This window comes from Culex pipiens, chromosome 3 (assembly GCF_016801865.2).
Source record: "Culex pipiens pallens isolate TS chromosome 3, TS_CPP_V2, whole genome shotgun sequence".
In the NCBI taxonomy this organism is placed as follows: Eukaryota; Metazoa; Arthropoda; class Insecta; order Diptera; family Culicidae; genus Culex; species Culex pipiens.
Genome location: NC_068939.1, coordinates 17,019,316 through 17,045,331, shown reverse-complemented (window position 1 = coordinate 17,045,331; position 26,016 = coordinate 17,019,316). Strand labels below are relative to the sequence as shown.

The 26,016-nt window shown below is 33.7% G+C and overlaps 1 protein-coding gene and 1 long non-coding RNA gene across 2 annotated transcripts in view; one reads left to right on the top strand and one right to left on the bottom strand.

Moving 5' to 3' along the window:
* The window catches only part of LOC120413447 (putative uncharacterized protein DDB_G0277255), a 297,006-nt gene that overhangs the window by 19,533 nt on the left and 251,457 nt on the right, over positions 1 to 26,016 (bottom strand). Inside the window, exon 7 of the mRNA XM_039574280.2 lies at positions 23,943 to 24,509. Coding sequence (XP_039430214.1) covers positions 23,943 to 24,077 — 135 coding nt within the window. The 5' untranslated portion in view covers positions 24,078 to 24,509. The remainder of the gene's footprint in view (positions 1 to 23,942; positions 24,510 to 26,016) is intronic.
* Positions 3,049 to 3,960, top strand: LOC128093314 (uncharacterized). Its single transcript, XR_008212398.1, has 4 exons — positions 3,049 to 3,194; positions 3,257 to 3,345; positions 3,402 to 3,567; positions 3,632 to 3,960. It is a non-coding gene; the product is annotated as an uncharacterized LOC128093314 (long non-coding RNA).

Below are 26,016 nucleotides of genomic sequence, written 5' to 3'. Positions count from 1 at the left end.
GAAATTAAATACGACGCACCCTTTCGGTTTAATTTTGTGGTACTTTTGTTTCGATTGAAGAAAGGGATGGACAACTGTTTAATGAATTATCTGTCCACAAATTTAATGCACAAGGGCATCGTTTTTCATGACTTTTGACTAGGAAATAATGTTCCACAACTTGCTCTAATAAAAACTGAACAAAATTAATCTTCATATCCCTATCCTCAAACCCCTCTTCACGCTTTCTGATTTGCAAAACATCCGAACCCACTTTGCTCTTTATCCCCAAATGTCTACGCAAGGGATTACCGCAATCAATCAAAAAAGTCACCACTTGTCACTTAGTCACTTTGCAATCATTTCAGCTCTTTTTTGGAGACAAAATTGGTCTCCGGAACTAACTTTTCCTTCTTGTTCCTTTTTCAGCATTTCCTTTCCCCACTCAACCCCATTTTTTTGGAAATCTGTCTCGAAATCACCGAGAACTGCTGACTGTGACTTTTTGGCCAAAACGACTAATGGACGACGACTGTATCTGTAAAGAAGCAAGGTGGAATTTGTGCCATGTTGTTGGCGTTAAGTTAAAGCCAAACAATAAGCAGGCAACATAGACAGACAGAGATCTGGCTGGACACGTGGGAGGGATGAGGGACCAAATCCGATTATGTCGAGCAGCTGAGATAAGAGTTTGGGCGGAGATTTGCTGTGTATAGCTTCGGTGGGTTTGACGGTTGGGCATTTTTAGGGTTGTTCAGGGTTAAACGGAAGTTTTATTTAGATTAATATAATATTTTGTTTGCGTTTAAGGTCATGTAGACTTGAAAAAAGAAACGTAAATAAAAACTTTTATTTGTTTTACTGAAGCAATTACATTTTTTAAAAGTTTAAGTCTTTCTTCCTAAACAATGCATTTTTTATTGCAGATATGTTAAACCACTGATTAAACTGCTTAAAATTATAAATGTTATATAAATTTATCACAATTTTAACCAAAATGAGAAATTTGTTGCTACTTACTTTTTTAATTTTGTTTTTTTTTGTTTTTGAATTAGACTGTATTCATGCATTCCTTATGTCGGAAGAAGCCATCTTTCATCATTAGTTTTTCTATACAAGGCGGGCTGGTCAAAAAAATTGTGAGGGAACTTTCTGATCTACTTGATGTATACGGCAAAGTCATAGGTTATGATTGAGACTTAACTGAAAAAATGAGTACACGGAAAATAAATCCCGATTTTTCTGTTTGACATTTTATTACTGAGCAATTCTGTCAGATTTCGGTCATTCGATTTTTTTTGTATTTTTTAATCCGATTGAAATTTTTTGGTGCCTTCGGTATGCCCAAAGAAGCCATTTTGCATCATTAGTTTGTCGATATAATTTTCCATACAAATTTGACAGCTGTCCATACAAAAATGATGTATGAAAATTCAAAAATCTGTATCTTTTGAAGGAATTTTTTGATCGATTTGGTGTCTTCGGCAAAGTTGTAGGTATGGATAAAGACCACACTAAAAAAAATGATACACGGTAAAAAAAAAATTGGTGTTTTTTTAAATTTCACTTTTTGTCACTGAAACTTGATTTGCAAAAAACACTATTTTCATTTTTATTTTATTTTTTAATATGTTTTAGGGGCCAACTTTTCAGAAATTTCCAGGTTGTGCAAAAAATCTTGGACCAAGTTATGGATTTTTAAATCAATACTGATTTTTTCAAAAATCTTAATATTGTCCCTCGTATGAAATATCTGGCAACGGATATATCATATTTTGAAAAAAAAACCATTTTTTTGGTATTTTTTAAAATATTGTCGAACAAAATTCAAATATTGATTGAAGATGCCGAATCAAACTGCATTTTTAGGTATTTTGTTTCAAAAATGTATTTTTTTCGAAATTTAAAAATACTTTATAGAGAAAAAGCACCCCTGCAGAAAAAAAATATCCCAGAAATCCAAGAATCCTAAACTCAATTCACTAATTACACCAATAGTTTTAACTTGTCAAACTCAATCTTAAAAAATGAAACTTTCCTGAAAATGTGTGTTGAAAAATATTCGAAATTAAGAAATCAAGTCCAAGATTTTAAAATGCCGAAATAAGTGTTTAAGACCTTTCAACAAGATTCTAAAATTGCAATATTTTTTTTTAAAACAGAACAGACAATTTCTATTAACTTTTTTTAACAATGCAAATCGAACCAATTGTTTTCGAATTATCGCGAGTCGGAAAGTGAGGGCTTATGAGATGACACTGAGAAAAAATAATTGTTTTAGCGAAATTTTAACTTTAAGAGGCTATAACTCAGCAATCAGCAGTCCGATAAAAAATGTGGAAAAAAACATAAATTGGAGAAATGTTTCTAAGACCTTCAAAAATATGTTTTTGTTCCTATTAAAAATATTTTAAAATTGCAATAAATATTTTTTTCGGAAAAAAATGTCAACTACATGGAAAAAAGTGCATTCTTTTTTGATTGCAAATTTGATTTTGCATCTTAGAAATGATTTTTAAAATTTTGTTGAACAATATTTTCTATTTTTTTTATAATTTTTTTTAAATGACATTTTTAGTACCAGATTTTGCACCACCCTAGACAACAAAAATCTCAGTCTGTAAAAATTTTTGGAGCTTTGTAAGGAAAATCTAATGATGCAAAAAGCTACTTTGACTTACAAAAATGCATAGATAAAGTTTTATAAAAACAAAAAAATACATTGTAAAATTGAATTGCAAAAACGTAGAGATTTACTCAAATGAAAAAAATAAAATAAAAAACGATTTATGTTTCTTTTCAACGAAAAACGATTAATTTATTCAAATTTTATAAAATAAGACATTTTAATATTTTTTTTTGTAGAGGGCAATTTGGATTTATCGTTTCAAAATTTGATTTAAAAATTTAATTACGTTTGTAAATATGTTTTCCCGTGTATTATAATTTTGGAATTAAAAGGGCTGATTAGCTCAGAATTATATTTGACTTCACAGTTAAGTGCGATAATTAGTATTTTTATGACAAAACTTGTCAATTGCATGTACCTCCTGAACTTGCTCCAGAAGCTAGTCTGGATTGAGTTGTCATTAAGGAAAGTACTGTATACCTGAAAATGGTGGCCCTCAACATATTTCCAGAGTTGGGTAGAATCTACGCTTTCGTTGTTGTAGTAGGAAGAACTTCCAGTACTGTGAAACATGTTTCACTAAAAGGTGAGAGTTTAGTCTGGTTTGTAGTAAAATGTTATGCTTTTTATTGTTATTCCTATTTTTAGCCAACGGAAATGGTGGAGAAATTATTGTTGTCATGAAAAATCTCATTTGGATTTTAACGTCAATTGTTCTTCTGATTGGTATCATTCAAGTATAATTTTGTGAACTTTTTCAATGAAATCAAACTTAACTAATGCACAATTTCAGAAAAGTTTGACGTGTGTTAAAATGTATCGCACTTTTTACGTAGTTGCAGCTCTGATCAGCTTGATGGCAATAGTAACTGCTGGCATCACTTCTCTGGATAAAGTTGATCAAAGTCGTCTTCCGATGAAGAGATTATCATTTTTTGCTGTTGTATTTGTCTTTTGCGGTAAGAACTTTTTTTTGTTATTTATGTGTTCTTCTAAAAATATATAAAAATATTTTATTTTTAGCACTGGCAATGTGTATTATCTGGATATTGAACGGAATTATTCGGTACATCGAAAGTGAGAAGAATATTCAAGTGAAATATGTGCAAAATTTGCTGCAAATTTAGTTTTTGCTTCGTTTTTTCTAATCAAAAAATAATATTTTGATTTTTTTTTCTAAAGGAGATTCCAAATAAAGATGACAACCCTCAAACATCCCCCCCAGCTTTGGCATTCTGCCCACGTGTCCCTCGTATGTCTGCAAATTTCGCACACATTCCCGGACTGCCAGCAAATAAGGGGAACAAAAGACTTAACTAAAAATCAATAAATTTCAACAGTCAGAAGCACGACTTTCCGAGTTTGGCAAATACCGTTTCAAGTATAGATTCTTCAATATTCTTTCAAGCACGTGACGTTTTGAAGCCAATTCAAGGTAAGTGTTTGATCCCGAAAAAAATGCAATAACCGCTTGAGGGGAGCGGGACATTTTTTTGTGTGGATTTTCCGCATTAGCGTGTTCTTGAATCATCAAAGATGAGCCCTCGAGCGAGATGTGTTGTGTTTGTGCTGTTGGTACTTGTCGGTCTGTCGTCGTCGTTGTTAAAATTACCTTGGAAGTGCGGAATATTTGCAGTGCCTATTTGGCTAATAAATACTCGACTTTGTTTGGCGTATGACTCTAACCTCGCGGGCGAGTATTGGAAGGTTGACATCTCAATAACGTTGAAGATTGTATATTTTGGCAAGCACGCGACAATTTTTGAAAAGAAAATAAATAACGTGGGTCGATTAGGTCAACAAAGTTTGTTCATGTTTTTTGTTTGACTAGCTGTATTTTGTGACGACTTATTCTGGTATAGCTCAGAGGTCAGCCAACTAATTATGCAGTTTTCTGCCTATTTATTTTTAGATATTTTGCAGAAAAGGGTAAAATAAAACGTTTGAAGATGAGGAAAAATCGAAAATTCTATTGCGTCAATCTCGGGAATTCCCGAGACAAAATTCCCGGGATTTTTGCAAAACCGGGAATTCCCAAATCCCGGGATTTTTTTTAATATTTTATCCCGGGAATTCCCGAAAACGAAAAAAAATCAAAATTTGGTCTGGAAATTCAGATTTGATTGGTGAAATAGATGACCAGTTGAATACTTAACAATCGATAAGAATTTTAAAGTATTAAAATTGGTATTCGGCATAATATCAGCGTTAATTTGCCTTATTAGAAAAAAATGTTTAAATTTTATTTTACAGATCCAAAAAGTATTTAAAATATGTTCTATTTTAATTTTATTTATTAAAAAAGGCTTGATATAATACTTACGTTCATTAATGGTTTCAAACTTAAAAAAAATCGTATATTTAATTAATTTTCATCAAACATAGGCATCTGGAGCATTTTTTGCATAATGTTTTGATTGTTTTGATTGATGTATGTTACAACATGTACAGAATCAAACAATTAGTACACCGATTTTCAAATTTATTGCTCTAAAATCTTGGCGGTAGTGACTCAAAGATATTTTTGAAAATATATTTTTATATAAAACATTAAATTCTTAACTTATCCAATATTTTACATTGACTTGTATAATTTTATTTGTTTTCGTCTCTTGTTTTTTTTAGACAGTTGCAGAGAATTTTTTTTCGCTGTTCTAGTTTGTAAAAAATAAATAATAGAAATATACTAATGAGAAAATTATTTAATTCGATTTTTTTTAAATAAAAAATCGTGGTTCATTTAAATTCATAGCACATCAAAGAACAAAAAAATATTAATGTATTTCAAACTATACAAAAACTTCTGTCCTTTGTTAGATTGAGGTGTAGATTATCACCAATTAACAGTATTGAGCTAATTCTATGATTTTAAGCTTTACAAACATAACAAATATGATGAACAGGCCTGCAAAAAGTTTCCAACCGCGTACACATGAAGCAAACCAAAATGTCAGTTCACTGCTAGCATGTGACTATAAGCCTACTGTGTCTGTTCAACCACTGCCGCCTGACTCGTGCCCGTCGGCTGCTGGAGAGACGTGAAAAAATGAGCTACACTCACTCAATTCGTATCATATGACTGACTCGTAAAATCCTCTTTAAACACTATTTTGACTATTTTCAAGCACTTGAATGATTGTAGACTGTGCAAAACAATTAAAACAACCATCGCGTCATGACACCTGACATTTTCAGCACTGAATGATGAAAACATAGATTTTATGACCGTTTCAAATTTTCCCGGGATTAAATTTTCTTTCCCTTTTCCCGGGAAATTCAAAACCCGGGAAAATTGGACGCCCTAGAAAAAACTGCATTTTACCAAATTTAAAAAAAATGTACTTATCGATAGAAATTTTAATAAGTCTCATCAGAATTTATTTTTGGAGCGTTTAAAAAAAAATCTTACTCAGTTTTTTTTTATTATAATTTGTTTTTAAAAATCTAGCCAATTTTCAATTTTCACGAGGACAATTATTCCAAAACACAACATTAAATGGAAATTACAAGGAACGAAAAATACCCTTGAAAATCATGTATGTTAAAATTACAGACATTACTTTTAATACTTGATTTTTTTCATTTTTCATTATTCATTATTAAAAAATCTTTCCTATTTTTTTTTGTTCTTTTGAGTCACGTAAGATTTTACTGAACATGAAATTATCTACGAAATAGAACTAAAGCAAACCAAAAATTATTAGGGTAATTCTCTACCAACTCACACGAAATCGGGAAAAGTTGCCCCGACCCCTCTTCGATTTGCGTGAAACTTTGTCCTAAGGAGTAACTTTTGTCCCTGATCACGAATCCGAGGTCCGTTTTTTTAATATCTCGTGACGGAGAGGCGGTACGACCCCTTCCATTTTTGAGAATGCGAAAAAAGACGTGTTTTTCAATAATTTGCAGCCTGAAACGGTGATGAGATAGAAATTTGGTGTCAAAGGGACTTTTATGTAAAATTAGACGCCCGATTTGATGGCATACTCAGAATTCCGAAAAAACGTATTTTTCATCGAAAAAAACACTAAAAAAGTTTTAAAAATTCTCCCAGTTTCGGTTACTCGACTGTCAAATTTTTTGGAGCATGTCATTTTATGGGAAATTTAATTTACTTTTCGAATCTACATTGAAGAGTCATTTTTTCATTTAGAACAAAATTTTTCATTTTAAAATTTCGTGTTTTTTCTAACTTTGCATGGTTATTTTTTAGAGTGTAACAATGTTCTACAAAGTTGCGATTTTACGAAAAAAAACTTTTGAAAAGGTAATTTTTGCGTTTCTCTTTGTTTCGTCGTCCGTGTCTGTCGCGGGTGACCATGAACGGCCATGATCAAAGACGACCAACATTTTAAAAACTTTTTTTTCGTAAAATCGCGATAACTCGTGATGTTTATAACCAAACCCCTATTAAAATTTTTGTAATTGTCTGTTCTATAACTTTGTAGAACATTGTTACACTCTAAAACATAACCCTGCAAAGTTAGAAAAAAACACGAAATTTTAAAATGAAAAATTTTGTTCTAAATGAAAAATGACCCTTCTGGGTCAATGTAGATTCGAAAAGTACATTAAATTTCCGATAAAATGACATGTTCCAAAAAAATTTACAGTTGAGTGACCGAAAATGGGAGAATTTTTAAAACTTTTTTAGTGTTTTTTTCGATGAAAAATACGTTTTTTCGGAATTCTGAATACGCCATCAAATCGGGCGCCTAATTTTACATAAAAGTCCCTTTGACACCAAATTTCTATCTCATCACCGTTTCAGGCTGCAAATTATTGAAAAACACCTCTTTTTTAGCATGTTCAAAAATGAAAGGGGCCGTACCGCCCCTCCGTCACGAGATATCAAAAAACGGACCTCGGATTCGTGATCAGGGACAAAAGTTACCCCTTAGGACAAAGTTTCACGCAAATCGAAGAGGGGTCGGGGCAATTGCTGTGAGAGTTGGCGGAGAATTACCCATTATGTCAAACTGATTAGACCGATTCTTAGTGAAGTTACACCAAAATGTCACATTTTTCAATTTTCAATGTGATTTTTAATATGAAAAAAATCATTTTTAATATGATGCAATCATTGCAATGTGCTTTAAATGCGTTTTCTTACCTTAAAAGCCAATAATATTGACCAAATGTGATCTGCAAGCCATTGAACGGGAGAGGAGTTTTTTCATAAATCTGCTCCTTTCGTTGTCCCGTCACGAAAAGAAATGGCTGGCAAAAACTCAAATTTCAACCAATTCGTTCAGTTCAAGGAGCAAAAGATTGGTTTTTTAATTTGTGATCATGTGTAGAAGAGGAATAGTTTTTAAAAATCAAACTGGCAAAACTGTAGCGATTTTTGTAGTGTGCCTTTTAAAAGTCCAGTTTTACGATGTTGTCCCGTCACGCTACATTTTTATTTCAGGGGAAGCACAGGTACTATATGGTTCATTCTGCATGATATTTCCTTGTAGGAAAATCAATTATCTTTCCGAATATGTAAAAACATTGGGGGGTTTCTTCTTTTATTTTGCCACTACAGCCAAAACGCTGAAAAAAACATGGAATTTTTTTAAAAAGGAGCCGAAGAATCGGTCATTAAAAGCTTTGAAATTATAAAAAAAAACTTTTAGTTTTCCAATATCCACGGGGACCATCAAATCAAATTAGTAAGTTTCATGAAATTTCCTGGGAAAATCTCAAATATTCGAAAAGGCCTACACCCAGAACTGGGCATCGGCATACGAGAGGATAAAGAGCACGATTCGGGAGTAAAATGGTGTGCGGACGGAGAGGATAAATCCCGAAATTACCGAGAGTACTTTACTCATGGGTTAATCTTCAAAAAAAGTTCATCTATCAAAAAAAAAAAAAAAGTACTGGTACCGAGACTCGAACCCAAGACCTTCGGCATATTTAACCGTACCTTTGTCGTATGGGCCACCATGGTTCGGTGACTAAGTGGCGGTCATTCGTCCAAATAAGCCACTCAATAGGATGAACTGTTCCAATGAACGAAAGAACACGCGAGAGGACTATACTCTCGCAAAATAGCACTTTCCTCACGTCTCTTTTCGTGAGGACTATCCCCTCGTTCTTTATCTTTGGGTGTATTTTTTTTGATTAAAAATTATTTTATGAAACAAAATTAATGGAATCTTAAATAAATCATGTTTTAATGTCCTGTCCATTTGCAATTCCACTTTTTTTTGAATTTTGTCTTCTAACAAGATTTTTTTTTAAATAAATTGAAGCTTAAATTCTACAGAAGTTACGTTTGACTTTAATTATAAGATAATAAGATTCCAAACAATTCTATCTTGAACAAGAATCGTCCAAGCGAGAATAATCACAGCTCGCCAGTACCTACACTCTAATCAGAAGGGGCTACGTGCAGTTAATCACTGCGAAACAAAAAAAAAAAAAATAACAACAACGATTAATGACGGATGTGAGAAGAAAAATGCATCTTAGATCAGATTGTTGTTGGAATAATGACGTCGACCGTTTGGTTGTCTTCGTCGACGAGCTGGGAAAATCTCCGGCTCACACATACAAACACTTGGGCACTTGGGAGATTGCATAATTTATTCTGTCGTCTAAGTCGACAGCAGCACCAGCATGATAATAAATATTCCAAACTTCACTTTTTTTCCTTGTGCTGCGTTCAACACTTTGCTAAAGTAACTTCAAGTCTGGAAGGGAGACGGAGTGGAGGAGGTCCGTGATTCACTTTTATTTTCCAGTTTTTCCTGTCAGCGTAGCGATCTCGTTTTTCCACTCGCTTTAGTCACACCAACTAACCGATGCAATAGTTGTACTACGTATATCTCTAGTTGAGTGGCGAAGTGATTCTCATTCGATGCAAAAAAAAATAAAAAAAAAAAAACGGAAGGAAAAACGAAAGTTTTACCCCTCGCGATGAAGCCGATAACTGTTCTCAACACCTCCCGAGCATGGGTAAATAACAAGGGAAATGCGTAATAATACCTTTCTCTGGTATCAATACCAAATTTTGCTATTCCTGGACCCTTTAAAATTTGGCTTAAGGATTATGCAAGAGCAAAATGTGGTATCATACCAATTTAAGGTATTGTTTTGATATTGCAAAATTGCAGAATTTGTCAATGGTCGAACACCACATTTTGGTATTCTTTTGGTATTACAGTATTTTCACCAAATTCCTCTGAAACTATGGGAAAATTTGACCAATTTTGAAAAAATAATTAATTTTGCGCTAAAATGATGTCTCAAAGCAAATGCTTTCATTGAAAACCGGAAATTTCAAACTTGATTTTAAACATTTTTGATATACCCCCTAAAGAAATGACTTGAAATTGTGGAAAATTTTCAAGGTCAGGATGGTACATTTAGGTATTATTTTGGGATTAAAGTGTTTTATCAAATTCCTCTGAAACTATGGAAAAAATTTGACCAATTTTGACAAAATAATTAATTTTGCGCTAAAATGATGTCTCAAAGCGAATGCCTTCATTGAAAACTGCCTTCGGGATAACCAAATACTTTGAAAAACGAGTCAATCGACAGATTATTGAATTTAGGTGAATTTCAATCCAGTTTCGTTTTAATAACACTTATTTTTCAATCTTGTTATTTTTCAGAAGCTTCAAGAACATCAAGCATAAGCCGTTAATCAATGACAAATGGATTCGATGTGGTGAAGAATATCACTAAGAACAACATGGAATCATCAGGTGAGTAGATTTGGCTGTGTCATATGGATCATTTCCGTTTTTTCACTAACTGCAACTGCTGCACTAAAAATGGTATGAAAATACCAAATTTTGGTATTACTTATGCAAATACCAGCGACCAAAATGTGGCTTTGGTTGCCCAATAATAGATGGTAAAATAACATGAAATCATACCAAAATCATGTATGTGGAAGACCACAGGAATACCAAAATATGATTTTCCAAGGGCGCGAAAATATCTAAAAATAAAACCATGGCAATACCAAGTTTTGGTATTCAAGCAATGTTCAAAAATCCAGAAGACCTCAACTTGGTTTTGAAATGGTTTTATTTTGTGGTATTATTTTACATTTGGAATAACATGTTTTGGTATTGTTGTGCCCTTCCACATACAAGACTTTGGTATGATTTTATGGTATTTTACCATCTATTACTGGGCAACCAAGGGCACATTTTCGTCCCTGTTATTTGCCCAAGTAATACCAAAATTTGGTATTCTCATGTTATTTACCCCTGCTCGGGCTTGGAGACCTCCTCCACCACCGGGAAACAGATAGTGAGAATGGTTTAGTTTTATTTTATGTTTTTCGTTTGTTTGCAGATTTTATTCAATTTTTCACTCACCGTTGAGGGAGGAAGTGCGATTTTATTTTTCCAGATTGGTTGCTTTCCGGTGCATTGTTGGTTGTGCGATAGTCGGTGTCAGATTTGTTACAAATAAACGATGCTGCTGGTGTGTGAGTTTGTGTGTTGCATAACGATGGGCTCAATTGACATACATTTGGGTATTTTGTAACCGAAACAACTTTTTAGCAAAAAGGTAGCGTTAACCAAAGAATCAATTTCAATTTGAACTAAATTCGTAAAGAGTAATATCCATAGCTAATGGTTTTATGTTTTTTCCATGAATGAAACTCTTTTTTTTAATCAATTTTGAATCATCTTTGGTGGTTAAAACCTATCCCGAGCAGACGGAAATAACGTGGGAATAACATTTTTTGATATTTGAAAATACTAGGCCAATAACATTTTATGTTATTTATAACAAGAATTGTTATTCGCCGTTATGATTTTATTGTTATTTATTTGTTATCGTAATAACAGACTAATAACATTTTGAGTTATTCTTCGGAAAAATCTTTGTTATCCTTTTTGCCTTTCTTACTAAAGAAAGGTATAGGTTTTACTTTAAGGCAGGACGTCATTTCCATCTTCGTAAATATGTCGATTCAGCATCAATTTTAATCGGAAAAATCGACAAAAAATCACACTGCCTCGATTTTTGACACTTCGTCGCCAAGTCGACAAGTTGTCAAGTTGAGCTTCGAAAACTGGCGCGAGAATGCTGGCGCATATATTTTGTGGCTCGACTTATACTCATTTTGTAGTAGCTTGTCTACCGATGTTTCCTACAACATGTAAGATATCGTAGCTTTTCGGTTTCTTTTGCCCTGTTTGTTTTTGCATAACTCTCCAATGTTTATGCAAAAACCTTTGTGACATAGGACATTCATCCGGCTACAATCATTTTGTTTCCCGTGTGCTCCTAAAATCGCCTAAATGTAGACTTCATTTTTTCGTGATTTCGTAAGTTTATTTAACAGGGTTCATTGGATAGGATAATAGGAGCTTTCTAAGCTCTTCATCGTTTATTTCGTTTTCAAAGTGTTCAATGCTGGCGACTCCAATGGCTTTCTTCCTAAGATTCTCGCGATTGAGTGTGTAGTGGTGTGGTTGTTAAAAATAGCTATCTCTGACTCTGTCACTCTCGTAGAAGCTGAATGGCTAGCTTACCTGCACCGTGCGGCACACGCGGTTCACTTGTACCTTGTCTTGGTGCGCTGGTACGATGAACCAAAACACCAACACAGTCACACAAAAGGGCTCGTACCGAAACTAGAAAACCAAAACCGCGGTGTGCGTTGTTGGGAAGCTTGCTATGATCGCGTTTGTCATAATCGCTTGTTTGATTAGAAACGTACAAACATATTGTACGATTAAAAATATTCTTTTGGTGGAAATTGCGTTTTAATTTCTTTTGGAAATCATATCATTCATAATACTCATAATATCATCATAATACATTACTTTCATCATAAGACTTTCTTTTGAGCTGACGTTATAAATAAACAAAGTCGATGTTATTAATTGTAAGAAGTTCTACCATTGTTATATTCTTTAGTAAGAAAGGCTCTTTCTCACCCCAGGTGAGATTAAATCGGGTTTTTGTTATTTTAACAACTAATCCGATCATCCCAATAACAGTTGGAGTTATTTTTCCAGAACAAAAAATTTTATTCCAAAGTTGTTTTGCCTTTCAACCAAAATCAGAACAATAACAAAATTTGTTATGATAACATAAACTGTTATTAAACCCTTATGCAGAAATTGATTTTTCAAGAAGATTCCATAACACTTTCTGTTATTTTAACAGTATTACAACTTACTTAAATATACCGAGGAGAATTTCCCTTATCATCTTAAAAAAGTGCAGCATCAACAGGTCTCGTCTTCCAAATTCCCTATCCTTGCTCCTGGTGTGCAGGGCAAATGGGAGCGGCCGGATATGGATGGCTGCCATGGTGTTGAGAATTCGGTTCAGGTGGAATTGGTTCTACTCCCAATTGTCAATTCCTAGGATACATGGACTTGTGGAATCATCATATGAACATGACTGGATGTATGAAATCCACTAAAATCACCGTCTCCTAGAAAAGCGATGCAAAAAACGTATTTCAACTTTGAGCAGCGGCCAAAATGAAAGAATTTGTTTTAGAGACTAGATTTTAACAGCAAAGTACAAACAAAGAATTATTGGTCCAATTTTTAATAAATTGAAAGTTTTGCGAAATTTTCGAAATTATATCTTGGTCTAACACTTGAAAAAAGTTTTTGTTTTCTTTTTTAGGCTTTTTCAAAAAGTTACGGTTAATTTTAAAATTTTGAAATTATGTTAGGCCGTTGCAATTTTTTTTTCAAAGTTTATGTCGCCCCCCCTTCAAAACTGGTCAGGCGGGCAAAAAATATTTTTTCAAAAAACTTTCAAAAAATTACAATGGAAGTACAAGTCTAATCCACTGAAAACAACCTGAACTGCATTTTTCTGCATAAATAATCATATTTAGCATGTTTGGAATCGTTTAAGAATATTTTGAATTCTTATGAAATTCGAATGTACAGCCAAACTTTTTTTACTCGCATTTTTTTGTCAATATTAACATATTTTGGAAACTTATGATTGCAAAAAGTGAACAGTAGGGTGCCCAGAAAAAATGTACCCTTGCTCCACAAGCGGATAACGGTTTATTGAGTGATTTTCTGGGCCAATTTTGAGCGAAATTGGTTAACTCATTGATACTCGAGCCTGAAGTTGGTGAAAAAAATGTTTATAAAACAAAAATGACTTTTTTTGAATTGCTAATAAATTTTCTGGATCAAGTTCTACAGCTTTGCAATGATCTACAAAGTTGTAGAGCATTACATTTCCAATGAGAATCTCACTTTAGGGACCATTCACAAACCACATGGACACTTTTTTGGAAATCTCACCACCCCCCTTTCGTCCATTAAAAAAAAAAGTTTTTTGTATGGAGCGTGGACAATCGCCATAAACCCCCCCCCCCCACCCTTAAGTGTTTACGTGGTTTATGGATGGTCCCTTAGAGAATATTTGGATTGAAGAAGCGCAGACCAAACATTAAGAAAATAGAGTTTTTCATACATTTTTTAGATTTTCCCATACGAACTTCTTCTCCGAGTATCAATGGGTAAATGTTGACCGATTTTGCTCATATTTGGCTCAGAGGCCTAAAATAGCTCAAGGAATGACAGGACTTAGAGAAATTCATTTTCATCGATTTGTTTTTCAATGTTCCGGAGAATAAATTACAGGATTTTTTTCAGCTTTTCAATTAAAATAAATTATAATAAATATCTAAAAGCGGCTAAAATTTCAGAACGGACATTTTTCAAAATAATGTAAGGAAACATTCGGTTGCAAAGTTTATTTGCTGCTTTAATGATGATGATTTAAATAATTTTTTTGTCCAGATTTTCGATATTTTCCAAAAAAACTAAAGGCTCAAAATATGTTTTTTTAGTACCCTACCATACAAAAAAGATCGAAAATTAAGAATACACGTGTTTTGGGAATGCAACTTTTACGGATAAAATGTTCAATAAAAAAATCGTTTTGTTCATGTACTTTTTTCCGAAAAGTCCTACAACAACAATCTACAACTTTTTCGATGACATCAAATCGATCAGAAAATACCTTCTCAAGATACAGAAATCGTTATATTTATTTACCCATTTTGTATGACCAGTCCCCGAAATTGTAAGGAGACTAGTATGGAAAAAGGTATTTTTTGTATGGAGCATGGAATATCGCCAACTAAGATGTCCACGTGATTTATGTATGGCCCCTATTTGAACGCAAATATTGTCAATTACCTACAAAAACAAAAACAATGCAAAATCGCAAAAAGGGAGATTGCGAGAAAAGAAAAATACAAAATAGAGAAGTAATAACAATTTGAAGTTAATAGTTTAAAAGGGTACAGATAATTTCAAACGTGATTTCCCAGTCCGAGATGTAATTTTCGTTCACGTGTGATTTACACAACATTGCAGTCGCTAAATCTGCCATCTAAACTAATTCACTGGTTTCGTTCATTCACGCTGAAGCGAATCGAAACTGATAGCCCAGATATTACCGGACAACGTGACATATATTTCTTGACCACAACACGACCGGCCGCGGTTACCGGCTGCTGAACAGCGTCGTTGTCAGACATATAGCTATCGTTTACCGGCCAAAACAACAAAAATGAATCATTCAACGGGTCTTGAATTGATAGCTCCACGCTCTCGGCACCGGCCCATATTAATTACCGTCGCGGATCCGTAACTCCAAGCTGAGGTGGACATCGGACAAGCTACCGTCACCTCGCAATTCAACGCAGGGTAGCGTGCAGAAAAATGCACTCGCACGTTTTACAACATCATCATCTTGCGAATCTCGCAGTTGCGTTTTGTTTTTGTTTTCTTTCACGCCTCCACAATTTTTTTCCGCGTGGCGTCACGCCCGGACGACCCCTGTGAGAAAAAAGGCATCGGACGTCACTTTGTTGTGTTTTTCGCACGTAACAAACCGCAACCGGCTGCGCATGACAAGCCTTAATTAAAGAATCAACTTAAATGTTTGGATAAGTGGACCTGCTTTGCGGTAAACTGTTTAACGGTGGTGGTGTGAGCGTTTCATGAAATGCGTAAGAATTGCACTATGCACGTGAGTTTAGTTGAGGCTGCCGGAATAAGATCTTTGCCAGATTAGAAAATTACACCGTGTTGTAATCGAGGAAGACGGTGAAAGATAGGCAGACTGTGATTTTCAGCTTGATAACATATTTCATGAGATTCAAGCGTAATTCTGAAACTTCCAACAAAGAGTCATCGTAATTTATGGATGGACCCTTTCGCATCCGCCGTTTTGACGTTTCAAGAAAAATGCAATGTAAACAATAACAAACACGTTTCTGGTCTCCCAAAATTTGGTTGAATTGTTTTGCCAAAATCCAGTACACGTGCACAGGGATGCCAGATTTGCAGATTTCTCTGCAAATTTGAAGATTTCCGAAATTTGTTGCAGACAACTTTTTTGTTGCAGATTTTTGCAGATATTTTACCGGCGAGGTTTGCAAAAAAACTTTAATCCTTATGTGACATTTTTTTTGAATAAGTTGAGTAACCCAACTGTACATAGCATTTACAAATTTAGAATCAATCTTCTTAGACCTATGTCAAGTTTGATAACTGTCAAAATATGCAAGGATTCCAAATTTTACCAACCATTTGTCGCAAAAAAAAAAATACAATTCAGATTGCGCGCTCTACAACATGGCTTTGGTGTACTGCAAGATTCCTACTTAAATCTAGGTGTTAAAAAGGTTGAAATTGCTTGGCTTGGCTTGGCCAAGATCCAATTGTAATTAATTAAGTTCTTTATAACATTCGTTTAAACAAGCTCAGTAAATGTTTCCCAATATTTTGGCTATTGTTGAATAAACGCTGTCCTTAATTATTTGAAGCAAATATTGTTGTTAACTTCATTGAGTTTTCAGATTCTTACATGGGACAATTTTGAAAACATAATGAGATGAGTTTTGGAATTTTTTATATTAATTTCTTAATGTTTTGTAAATATTTAGAACTAACGGTGAATTTGGTTTTCTACCTCTGTTTATTTTTTAGAAACAAAAAAAATGTAAATGCGAAGTTACATAAGATTTTCAATGCGGTTTTAAAAATATTTTTCCATCGGATGGAGAAGTAAAACGTTGGTCCCGGTCTCAGTTGTTTTAAGGCCGTTTATCCTGGTATATTGCTATTATAAGATTTGAAGAAGAATTTGCAATGGCAAATTCTGAATTAAACATTCAATTTAATTTAATTTACATTCGTTTTTACCTTAGTCGCCAAAAATATTGACCCAAAAACTTAACGAGCTTTTCCTTAAATCACGCAAAAACTCAATTTTCAACCGAAAATTGCGAAAAAGTCAAACAGGCTAAACCAGTTTTCTTTTTGCGGGAAGCACAGGTACAATATTGTTCAATCTACATGACATTTATGTGTAAGAAAATATTCCGGGGTTCTTTTTTTATTGAGCCGGTACAGTCAAATTTTGTCGATGATTTGTTTCACAGTGAGTTTTGTTTTTGATAACTTATTCAGTTTTGTTAGCTTAAAAAACGTATGACAAACAGCTAATTTCAATTTTCCAAAAAACATAAACTAACAAGTTATAAAAAAATATTATCCCAATTCAATCAACAATGATGTTGCAAATATTTTCTTTTGTTTTTGTCCCCTCTTTTTTCATAACTTATAAAGTTGAATAAGGAAACGACAAATTACAAAAGAATCATATATGAATATGATTCCAAAGAAAGCTGGTCACTTTTTCTAATGAATTTTGTAGCACTTTCTGCATTACTGTTTGTATCACAATAAATATCTGCAGATTTTTTTCGAAAAGGTCCTATAAACATATGAAAGACAATAGCTTATAGGAAAAAAAACTCTAGATATAAAAGAAAAAAATCTTGTATGATTTTGTCTGATGTATAAAGAACCTAAGGCGTTCACATATAAAGAATGATAACCGTTATCAGGGGTGACATTGCTGAAATTTGTATGACCCAATCTCATCCCCCAGACCCAATGTCACTCCTGATGACGGTAGTTTAGTATTTTCAAGTCAAATGTTCAAACATTCTAAAAACATTTCAACATATATTGTTTGCCTTGTTTTTAATTTTGGGTTTGTGTTTCGAATCATTTCACAATATTTCTTAAATTGCACAAAAACGTTAGTTGCATACTTATTTATCTATGCCTATTATTTTTTTTATTTAATTGGATTGATTCGAAATTTTTGAAAGACTATTATTTTAGTTTTTAATTGTTTTCCCATTGAAAATTCAGCAGCAGTGCACACAAAAGATTTTTTTAAATAAATAGAATTTAAAAAACTAATGCAATTGATATTTAAAAAGGAATTTTGGCTCACATAAGGATTCAATGGAGATAAACTTAAAAACTTATAAAAATAAAATAAATCAAAGCGTTTCTAGTTTTCTGATAGGGCACAAGGCTTTAGTCTTGTTTTTTTTTTAAAATATTTAACCCGAAATGCACGATTTTGCAGATCTGATATTTCGGATTTTTCTGAAGCTGTTCGGAACTAATGTTTGATAAAAGTTGAAATGCAATATTTTTTTTTTTCATAACAATATTTTTATCAGATTCTTTTAAAATAAACAAATAAACAAAATAGTGTTGCAAATGAGATTAATTTATTTGGATTATAAGCATAAGCATAGGTGCCCACCCGCAGTTGCTACTCCGTTATTGACCAGGACCTCCAGAAGTTACATCCACGAGCCGTGGAAGATGAGTGGGTGCTATCTTTCCTCGCTTCGCAACTTCTCAAAGGCCCCTATCATGCTGATCAATACCGGCGCCGGCCAATTAATTTATTTGGATTATAAGAAAGAAAAACAAAGATATCTTACAACAATGTGTTTATTTGATTTATTTTTATTTTGTTTAGAATATTATTGCAATTATTTGTTATTATTGCAATTGTTTGGTCGATGTGGAATTAAAATAGAAGTGTTCAGTATATTGCTGAAGCTTCCATTTTTACACATGGACACCACTTCATGCTGCGAGAACCCACTTTGGCGCAGTCTCAGGGCTTAATCGATGGCCGGTAAGCTGTCATCGAGACAAGGAGGTTCTCCGATAGTGGAAATATCACATTTGTACAATGAACCGCTACATATGTGATTTTTCCCTATCTTAATATGGGTGTCAGGTTAGGATGCGGGTTAAAAAAAAAGTTTTTTGTAGAATTTAGGATTTTAACTATAAATATCAACTTTTTATACTTTGCCTTTAGTTATTTTTGGACAAAATTAGTAACAGTGGATTTAGTAATTCTATCAGAATCGGTGATTTTCATTCAAGTAGCATAAAAACCATTCTGATTTGTCAAAATTTTCATAGAGTCTCGATCAATCAATAGTGAAATCATATCGGACTAAATTCGTTGATCTGTTGAACTAACGGTTGTCGGATTATGATGTATCGACCATTGTTGCGAATCGGGGATCTACTGGAATTCTGACAATCAAATGGTCGTTTTTTTTCAATTCACGACTTGTAAAATATCAACTGTTATTATCATTTTTTGTTTTTTAAAAGAAGCCAGACAGGTTTTAAAAGAAACGTTTTTTTTGGTTAATAATTAAAATGTCGGGGATTTGAGATAAGAGTAGCTTTCGGATAGGTTGCTTTAAATCTTGTATTCAATTCAAGTTAGGTAGTTATCCGCAAATGAATATTTGGACTTATATGAATAATTGAACATTTTGGACTTATGAATAACACACAACTGTGCATTTATTCTAGAGTCAGATCCTTACAGCGTCAGTGTTTATTTGGTTGAAGTGTACTAATTCATTGGCAGATCTGATTCTAGTTGTAATGTACAACAAGACTACTTACGGACGTGACAGGACGAGGGCCCAGTTTAGAGGTTTCGACATCAACGATGTGCGGCTGGATCACCCTCCCACAAAAAAAAAAATTGTTTGGTCGATTGCATTTGAATACAAATGGTCGTAGCAAGTTTATAAAGTTTAATTTACTCAGCACAACAATATTTATGAAAAAATCAAAGTGCACTTTTTGCGTTATTGTGCATTTTTAATCAAATATTTTATAAAATGTTTAAAAATAATGTAATTACAGTTAATAATTTAAACACAATTTTGAAAAAAACTATTCTTCGAATTTCTTCAAACAATTGAATTTTATTTACACAATATATTTTAAGGTAAATTCTTGACACATTTTTGAACATTTTTTTTAATATTGGCTGTTTAAAGCTTATTCAAAATATTCCTCAAAATAGAAATTTCAATATAAAATTTATGTTTTAAATAAACACATATAAAAAAATAAAATATTAGAGCCATTCTGAACAATAATCCGAGTTTTTTTTTATTTTTGATATATTTCATTTTTTTACGAAATTGTTAATTCTGTTTTCGGACCAAAAGCAAAAACAGATCAAAACGACAGTTAAATATTTTTTGTATTTTTCAATTTTGGTTTTGTTCAAGAGTCAAGCTAATCGAGGAGGAATATCGCCAATAAAGTGTTGACTTTTACATGTTAACAAAAAAAAACTTTTTTTTTAAGAGAACACATACAACTAGAGCGTCCAATTTCCCGTCCCGGAAATTCCCGAGATTTCCCGAAAGAAAATATTTCCCGTTTCCCGGGAAATTGATAATTTCCCGGGATTTCCCGAAATTCAATCGAAAGTATACATTTTCTTATCCTTTTGGAACATTTTTTTAAATAAAAAAATAGTGAAATACCATATACCATTTGAAAATAAAGTACCCCTTCCCACCAAGATCAAAATTAAGTTTCCTCTACGTTTTTGTTTAAAAAAATCAAATTATTCGCTCTACAGCATTGCCTTGGCGTTCTCGATTGCGAGATTCCTACTCGAAACTAGGTGTTCGAAGGTTTGATTGTTGAGGCAATTGCAAACCTCTTTTTACACCTTAGCTTCCATCCACCCCGGGATTCGAACTGACGACCTTTGGATTGTTAGTCCAACTGCCTACCAGCGACTCCACCGAGGCAGGACCCAGGGAGACGACTCCTACACCTGGACTGAGCTAACGACCTAACCTTTTTAGGTTAGTCCGGGGCCAACATTTACTTCCCGTCCGACGGAAGGCGTGATCAGACAAATCTCGTCTCGAAAAATGCCACCGGGGCCGTCTGGGATCGAACCCAGGCCGACTGGGTGAGAGGCAATCACGCTTACCCCTACACCACGGTCCCGGTACGTTTTTGTTTACCATGACCAAATTAGATGAAAATTGAATTGATAACATTAAATGTCTCAAAGAGGGCTGTGCTAGGAGAATTAGGTTAATTTGTGAATTTGTTCGAGAAATTTCAGTTTAAAGTTGAAAATGTATATGGCACTAGAGCTACCAAGGGCGTAAGAAGTTTGAATATGAAACTACTTAACTACTTTTTTGCTATGAAAATGATTTTAACCGAAGGTTGCATCATTAAAAAATCATTGAAAAACTTCTTCGTATTACACAAAAGTGCCCAAAACATGCAATTTTTTTTCAAAAAGCTCGCTCCAAATATTTGAAAACTTTGAGGTGTGATTGCATAAAAATTGTATTTTAAGTGAAAAGGATTATTTTTAAGGCACATTTAGCTTATTTATTTATTGCTGAGCTCAAACCAGTAAATTTTTCTCTGGAAAAAATATTTGCCATGAAAAACATATTTTCTGCATTATTTATTTTTCATTGCAACTTAATTATCAATATTATTCTTCAGTATATTCTCTCGAGCTGGTCACAGAGATAAATTTAAAAGCATTTTATGGTTTTTATGCTCACATGAATAAATTTTACTCACTGCCCAAACACTGTGATTAAAAAAATAATACCTACTTTTAAAAAAATAAAATTTTCATTCAGTGTTTATTAAAATTCAACAGTTCTACTCCAGGATGTTACATTTGCAATTAGGTTTTACAGCGTGACGTCACGAGCGCACACGCACACACATTTTTACTTAGACACACGTGCAAAAAATGTAAACAGTGCAGCCGAACTGTCAAATTTCTAACCTAAAAATCGAGTCGGCGTAAAAACTAATTCAGTGATTTGGAGAACCTTTCAACTGAGATCAATTCATAAGCCTTTACAGGGAGGGTACATAGTTCTAAGTAAAGATTTTGCTAGCTAGCTCTTTTAGGGAAAATAAATTTTGAGAAAAAAACCCTAGCATTGCTATTCTCTACAATTTCGTTGCAAAATAATAATCCAAACCAGGATCAGATCAATTTTTGATAAATTTCTAATTTCCCGTTTCCCTGGAATTTTGTAACCCCGGAAAATTGAACGCTCTTCATACAACCCAGACTCGACTGATCAAAGTTTTACATTTATGAATTTCTACAGATTTACTTGTGATAAACAAACAAACACAATATTAAAAAAAAAACATTTTATCAAACATTCTCTTAAGTTGTTGCTCTGGAAGTTTTTTAAGAATTCGTCTTTTTACTTACTTATTGTTCCACAATTTTCAGCATGAGTTACTTTACAAAATGTAGAGCTAGGTTTCAAGTTTTTTTTATTTTTCAGAACATAAGGTGTGAAATTCCTAAAGGGTACATATGTATAAAATTTTTAAAAACTGTACATTTTTCCAGATCACTTCGGATGTTTTTGGGGTCATATTTGAGTTCAACGACCCACAATAAGACAAAGACTAAGTTATTTTTAATGTGATTTGATTTTCCATAGTAAATTTTTAGCGAAGTCTTAGGAGATTCAGGTGTGGACGGTATTTTACAATTTTTAAAGTTTAAATTACAGATTTGTTAGCCATTTAATTATCACTTGGGTTTTTAATATTGAATATTTACACTATCTTGGCTCAAACTAAACCAATTTTAGTTCTTCTAGGTTCGTTCAATCAGTAATTTAACACCGAACACGATGCATCGGAAAAACCTAGATTCCGGGTTCCTGGCCGGAGATATTCCGGATTCTCCAGGGCCAGACTTGAACTACGCTAGCCTGGTTATTTTTCTGGTCACAAAAACATCCAAAAAAGTTGTTAGCGATGAACTATTGAAATATTTTACCATCGGCAGTCTTATCTATTGTTAACTGTTTTATTATTACTTTTTATTTGTTGAGTAAGTCATCCTTTAATTACAAGTAAAAAAGCGAAGCGAAGCGAACAATGAATTTTCATATGAATGAATTAAGAGTTCAGAGACCTACATTTGAAATAAATAAGAACTTTCGTATCAATTTAGAAAATTGTCGCATATGTATTTTTACAGCGAGATGCAACAATAATTCCTTTCCACTTATAAGAATTATGATAAATTTGAAGTTTCTGTAAATAACTGACATGACCATACAAATAGTAAACAATTCAAGTAAGTGGTGCAAGAAGAATAAGCCATTGAAATAGTTATCAAAAAATTAGACTTATCTGAAAATATGCTACATGGACTTTAAAGATTTAAAAATATAATTACGTGTAATCAGCTTAAACCGTTGAAACAATAATTTCCTTAGATACAATACTGCACGAAATAATACTATCGCATATTTTATTTTAACTTTTTGTTAAGTTATTCAAAAGTATCACAAAATAGGCAAAACTATAACCGTCGCTAAAACCCTGCCGAAATTATTGAATCAAAATTATTTTAGAAGACAGTTAATTTTTTTTAATTTTTGTTTTGGAAAACATTGGAAAAAACCTTTTAAAGTATATTTATATTAGCCTAATCTTGAAATAGGAAAACACAAATTTGAGGAATAAAACATACAAAAGGTATCTTGACAAAAATATGTTAATTTTTAGAATACTGTTTGTATAATTTTAAAATTATACCAAGGGTATCCTGCCGTTTATCGAAAAGGAATGCAGGTAAATAAGATTTAATTGAAGTTATCGTACATTTTATGAAGACATTTTCAATTTTTTTGAAAATATTTTGAATAATTTTAGCTAAATAGTTTGTTTTCACACAGATTTAAGTACATAAAAAAGACATATGCACGTTGTTTGAGTTAAACACCATAATTTTGTTAAACAGAATTGTAGGATACGAATCCATAAACCTAGTTTTTCGTGTATTTGAGTTTGCAGATTTTTGCAGATATTTGAAAAAAAATTTGCAGATAACTCAAAATTTCATCTGGCATCCCTGCACGTGCATGAACGTGTGACAAAACGGAACCGACTAAAATTCTCATGGACAAGATTTCGCACTTGTATCAAGATTGTGTGTCAAGATATCACGATCTTATCGGAACTACATTAATTGGAATTTTGCATGGGGTTTTGACGGTATTGTTGAATATTTCAGGATTGATATAAAATTTCGGGGACTTAGAAGGTCCTTAACTCAATTTGGCAAAAAATGCACGTGTGACAAAATAGCACACCATGGAACATCACCGAAAAAGCTCAAAACTCACCTGAAAGATCGTGTAGCCGCTATCGTACATCCAGAAATCTTCCGGCGGATGGCCCGGCTTGGTCAGCTGGATGGCCAGACACTGCTGCAGTATGAGCCGACACTTTTTCGGCGTTCCGGGTGAATTTGTACTCATCTTGCTGCCGCAGCCACTCCCTCGTCGTCTTAGGGTGCCTCCACCCCCGCCACCACCTTCCTGTGGCCTCGGTTCCTCGTACCGTTCCAGCTGGGGTCTCGTTGTAGGGTCCGTGGTCGGCGTCGTTGTCCGGAACGACGCTCATAAGAACACCGATTTGGGTCACTTTCACGTCGTCGTCACCGTCGTCGTTGGGGGGGTTGGGGGAAATGGGTGCAGCTGCACAATAACCTGCAACTCCGGAGGGCTCCGGAAGGTTGCACTGTTATTACAACTGGTTCACTCTCGATTGCGCGAAGATTATCTTTAGATTGCACCGGCAGAGCCTCTTCCCGGGAGGCTGGCCCGTTGTGTGTCGGTCATGGCCAGATGGTGGCCGGGTGGCATTTCTTGGTCCCTTTGGTGCGTAATCTGGCTCGTCTCTCTCTCTCTCTGAAATGGATGAAAGGGAAAGAAATTGAACGGGAGAAAATTAGTACGTTCCGTGAGGGTAGTAATTGTGTGCCGAGGAAGGGCACAGATTCCGCACAATTTATATAGTAAAATAAAAGTTATCTCTGCGTTTTTGTGCGAAGGATCGGAAGTTTTCCCCCTGGAGACGTCATTATCAGCCAATTAGTTGGAGTTTATCAAATAGTGGGCACGCTTTGGAATGTAGCGCTTTTTTCAGCAGCGTCAAACAGAAGCGAGCCATAGTAGTTGAATTAAATTTGGCCGTAGCGTGGAGAGAAATTTCTATCGAAAGTTTGCCATTTTTTTCATGAAATCGAGAAAAGTTGCCCCGACCCATCTTCAATTTGCGTGAAACTTTGTCTTAAGAGGTAATGTTGTTCTCTGATCACGAATCCGAGGTCCATTTTTCGATATCTTGTGACGACCCCTTTCATTTTTTGAACGTTTGAAAAAGGACGTGTTTTTCAATAAAACGCAAATTCAACAAATCATAGAAAATCGATAATTGAACATAATGATTTGCTTATACTTTCATGTGAATGCTTTTCTTGCGATCTTTCGATTGATGTATAGAACGGCTTTTCATTTTTACGTTTTAGATCAAGTTTTTAAAGAAAAACATTGACCTTTGAAATCCACAAATTTTGAACACTTTTTTCTTATAATGTATGTAAATGTAAACAAACTTTTTTTCCTCTCTGGGAGTACTCTTTTTATTTCTCACACTCTGAAAACAATAAAACTTATCCTTAGTAATGTTTTATGAATGGTCTTTTTTTTTGTGAAAATATCAGTTAAATTCAGATGTTCCACAATTGTGGTAGGCACAATAACATCCCAGAATTATGGAACAGGAAATTTGGAGGCAGTGTTTTGCTGCTCTGGATAAAATAGTCTTGAGATGCAGTTTTTTGTTTAAAAAGTACTACTTTTACTAGTGAAATAGCACGAGAATGTCCAAATAAAGGTCCTAAAATAGCAGGGTCGAAAGAAAAGTTATGTTTTTGGGACATGACATTTTCATTTAGAACATTTTTTTATTTCAATTTTTTCGCGTTTTTTTGTAACGTTCAAGGGTTATGTTTCCGAAAGTAACAGGGTTCTAGAAAAATGTGAAGTGGTAGAGCGGACATAAAAAAAAGGATAATTAACATAAGGTTTGCTTGTAACCATCACGAGTTATTGCGATTCCCAAAAAAAAAATAAGCATATGATTTTTTTGAAAAACAAGCTTTTTTGGAAAATATAAAAAAAAATGTTTTAAAGTGAAATCGAATATGGCTCATTCCACCTGAAGTGTGCAAGAAAAAATGCAAATTTGAAAATTACCATCTCCGATTCTGCTCAAATTTGGCAGAGCTGTTGAGACTATCAAAACATGCAAAAATCCCGAATTTCATCCAAATCGGACCACTTCTTCCATTTTTGTACCCTCCCAAAAAATCGACTTTTTGGCGATTTTTGAGCGAAACCTCTATCTTCAAAC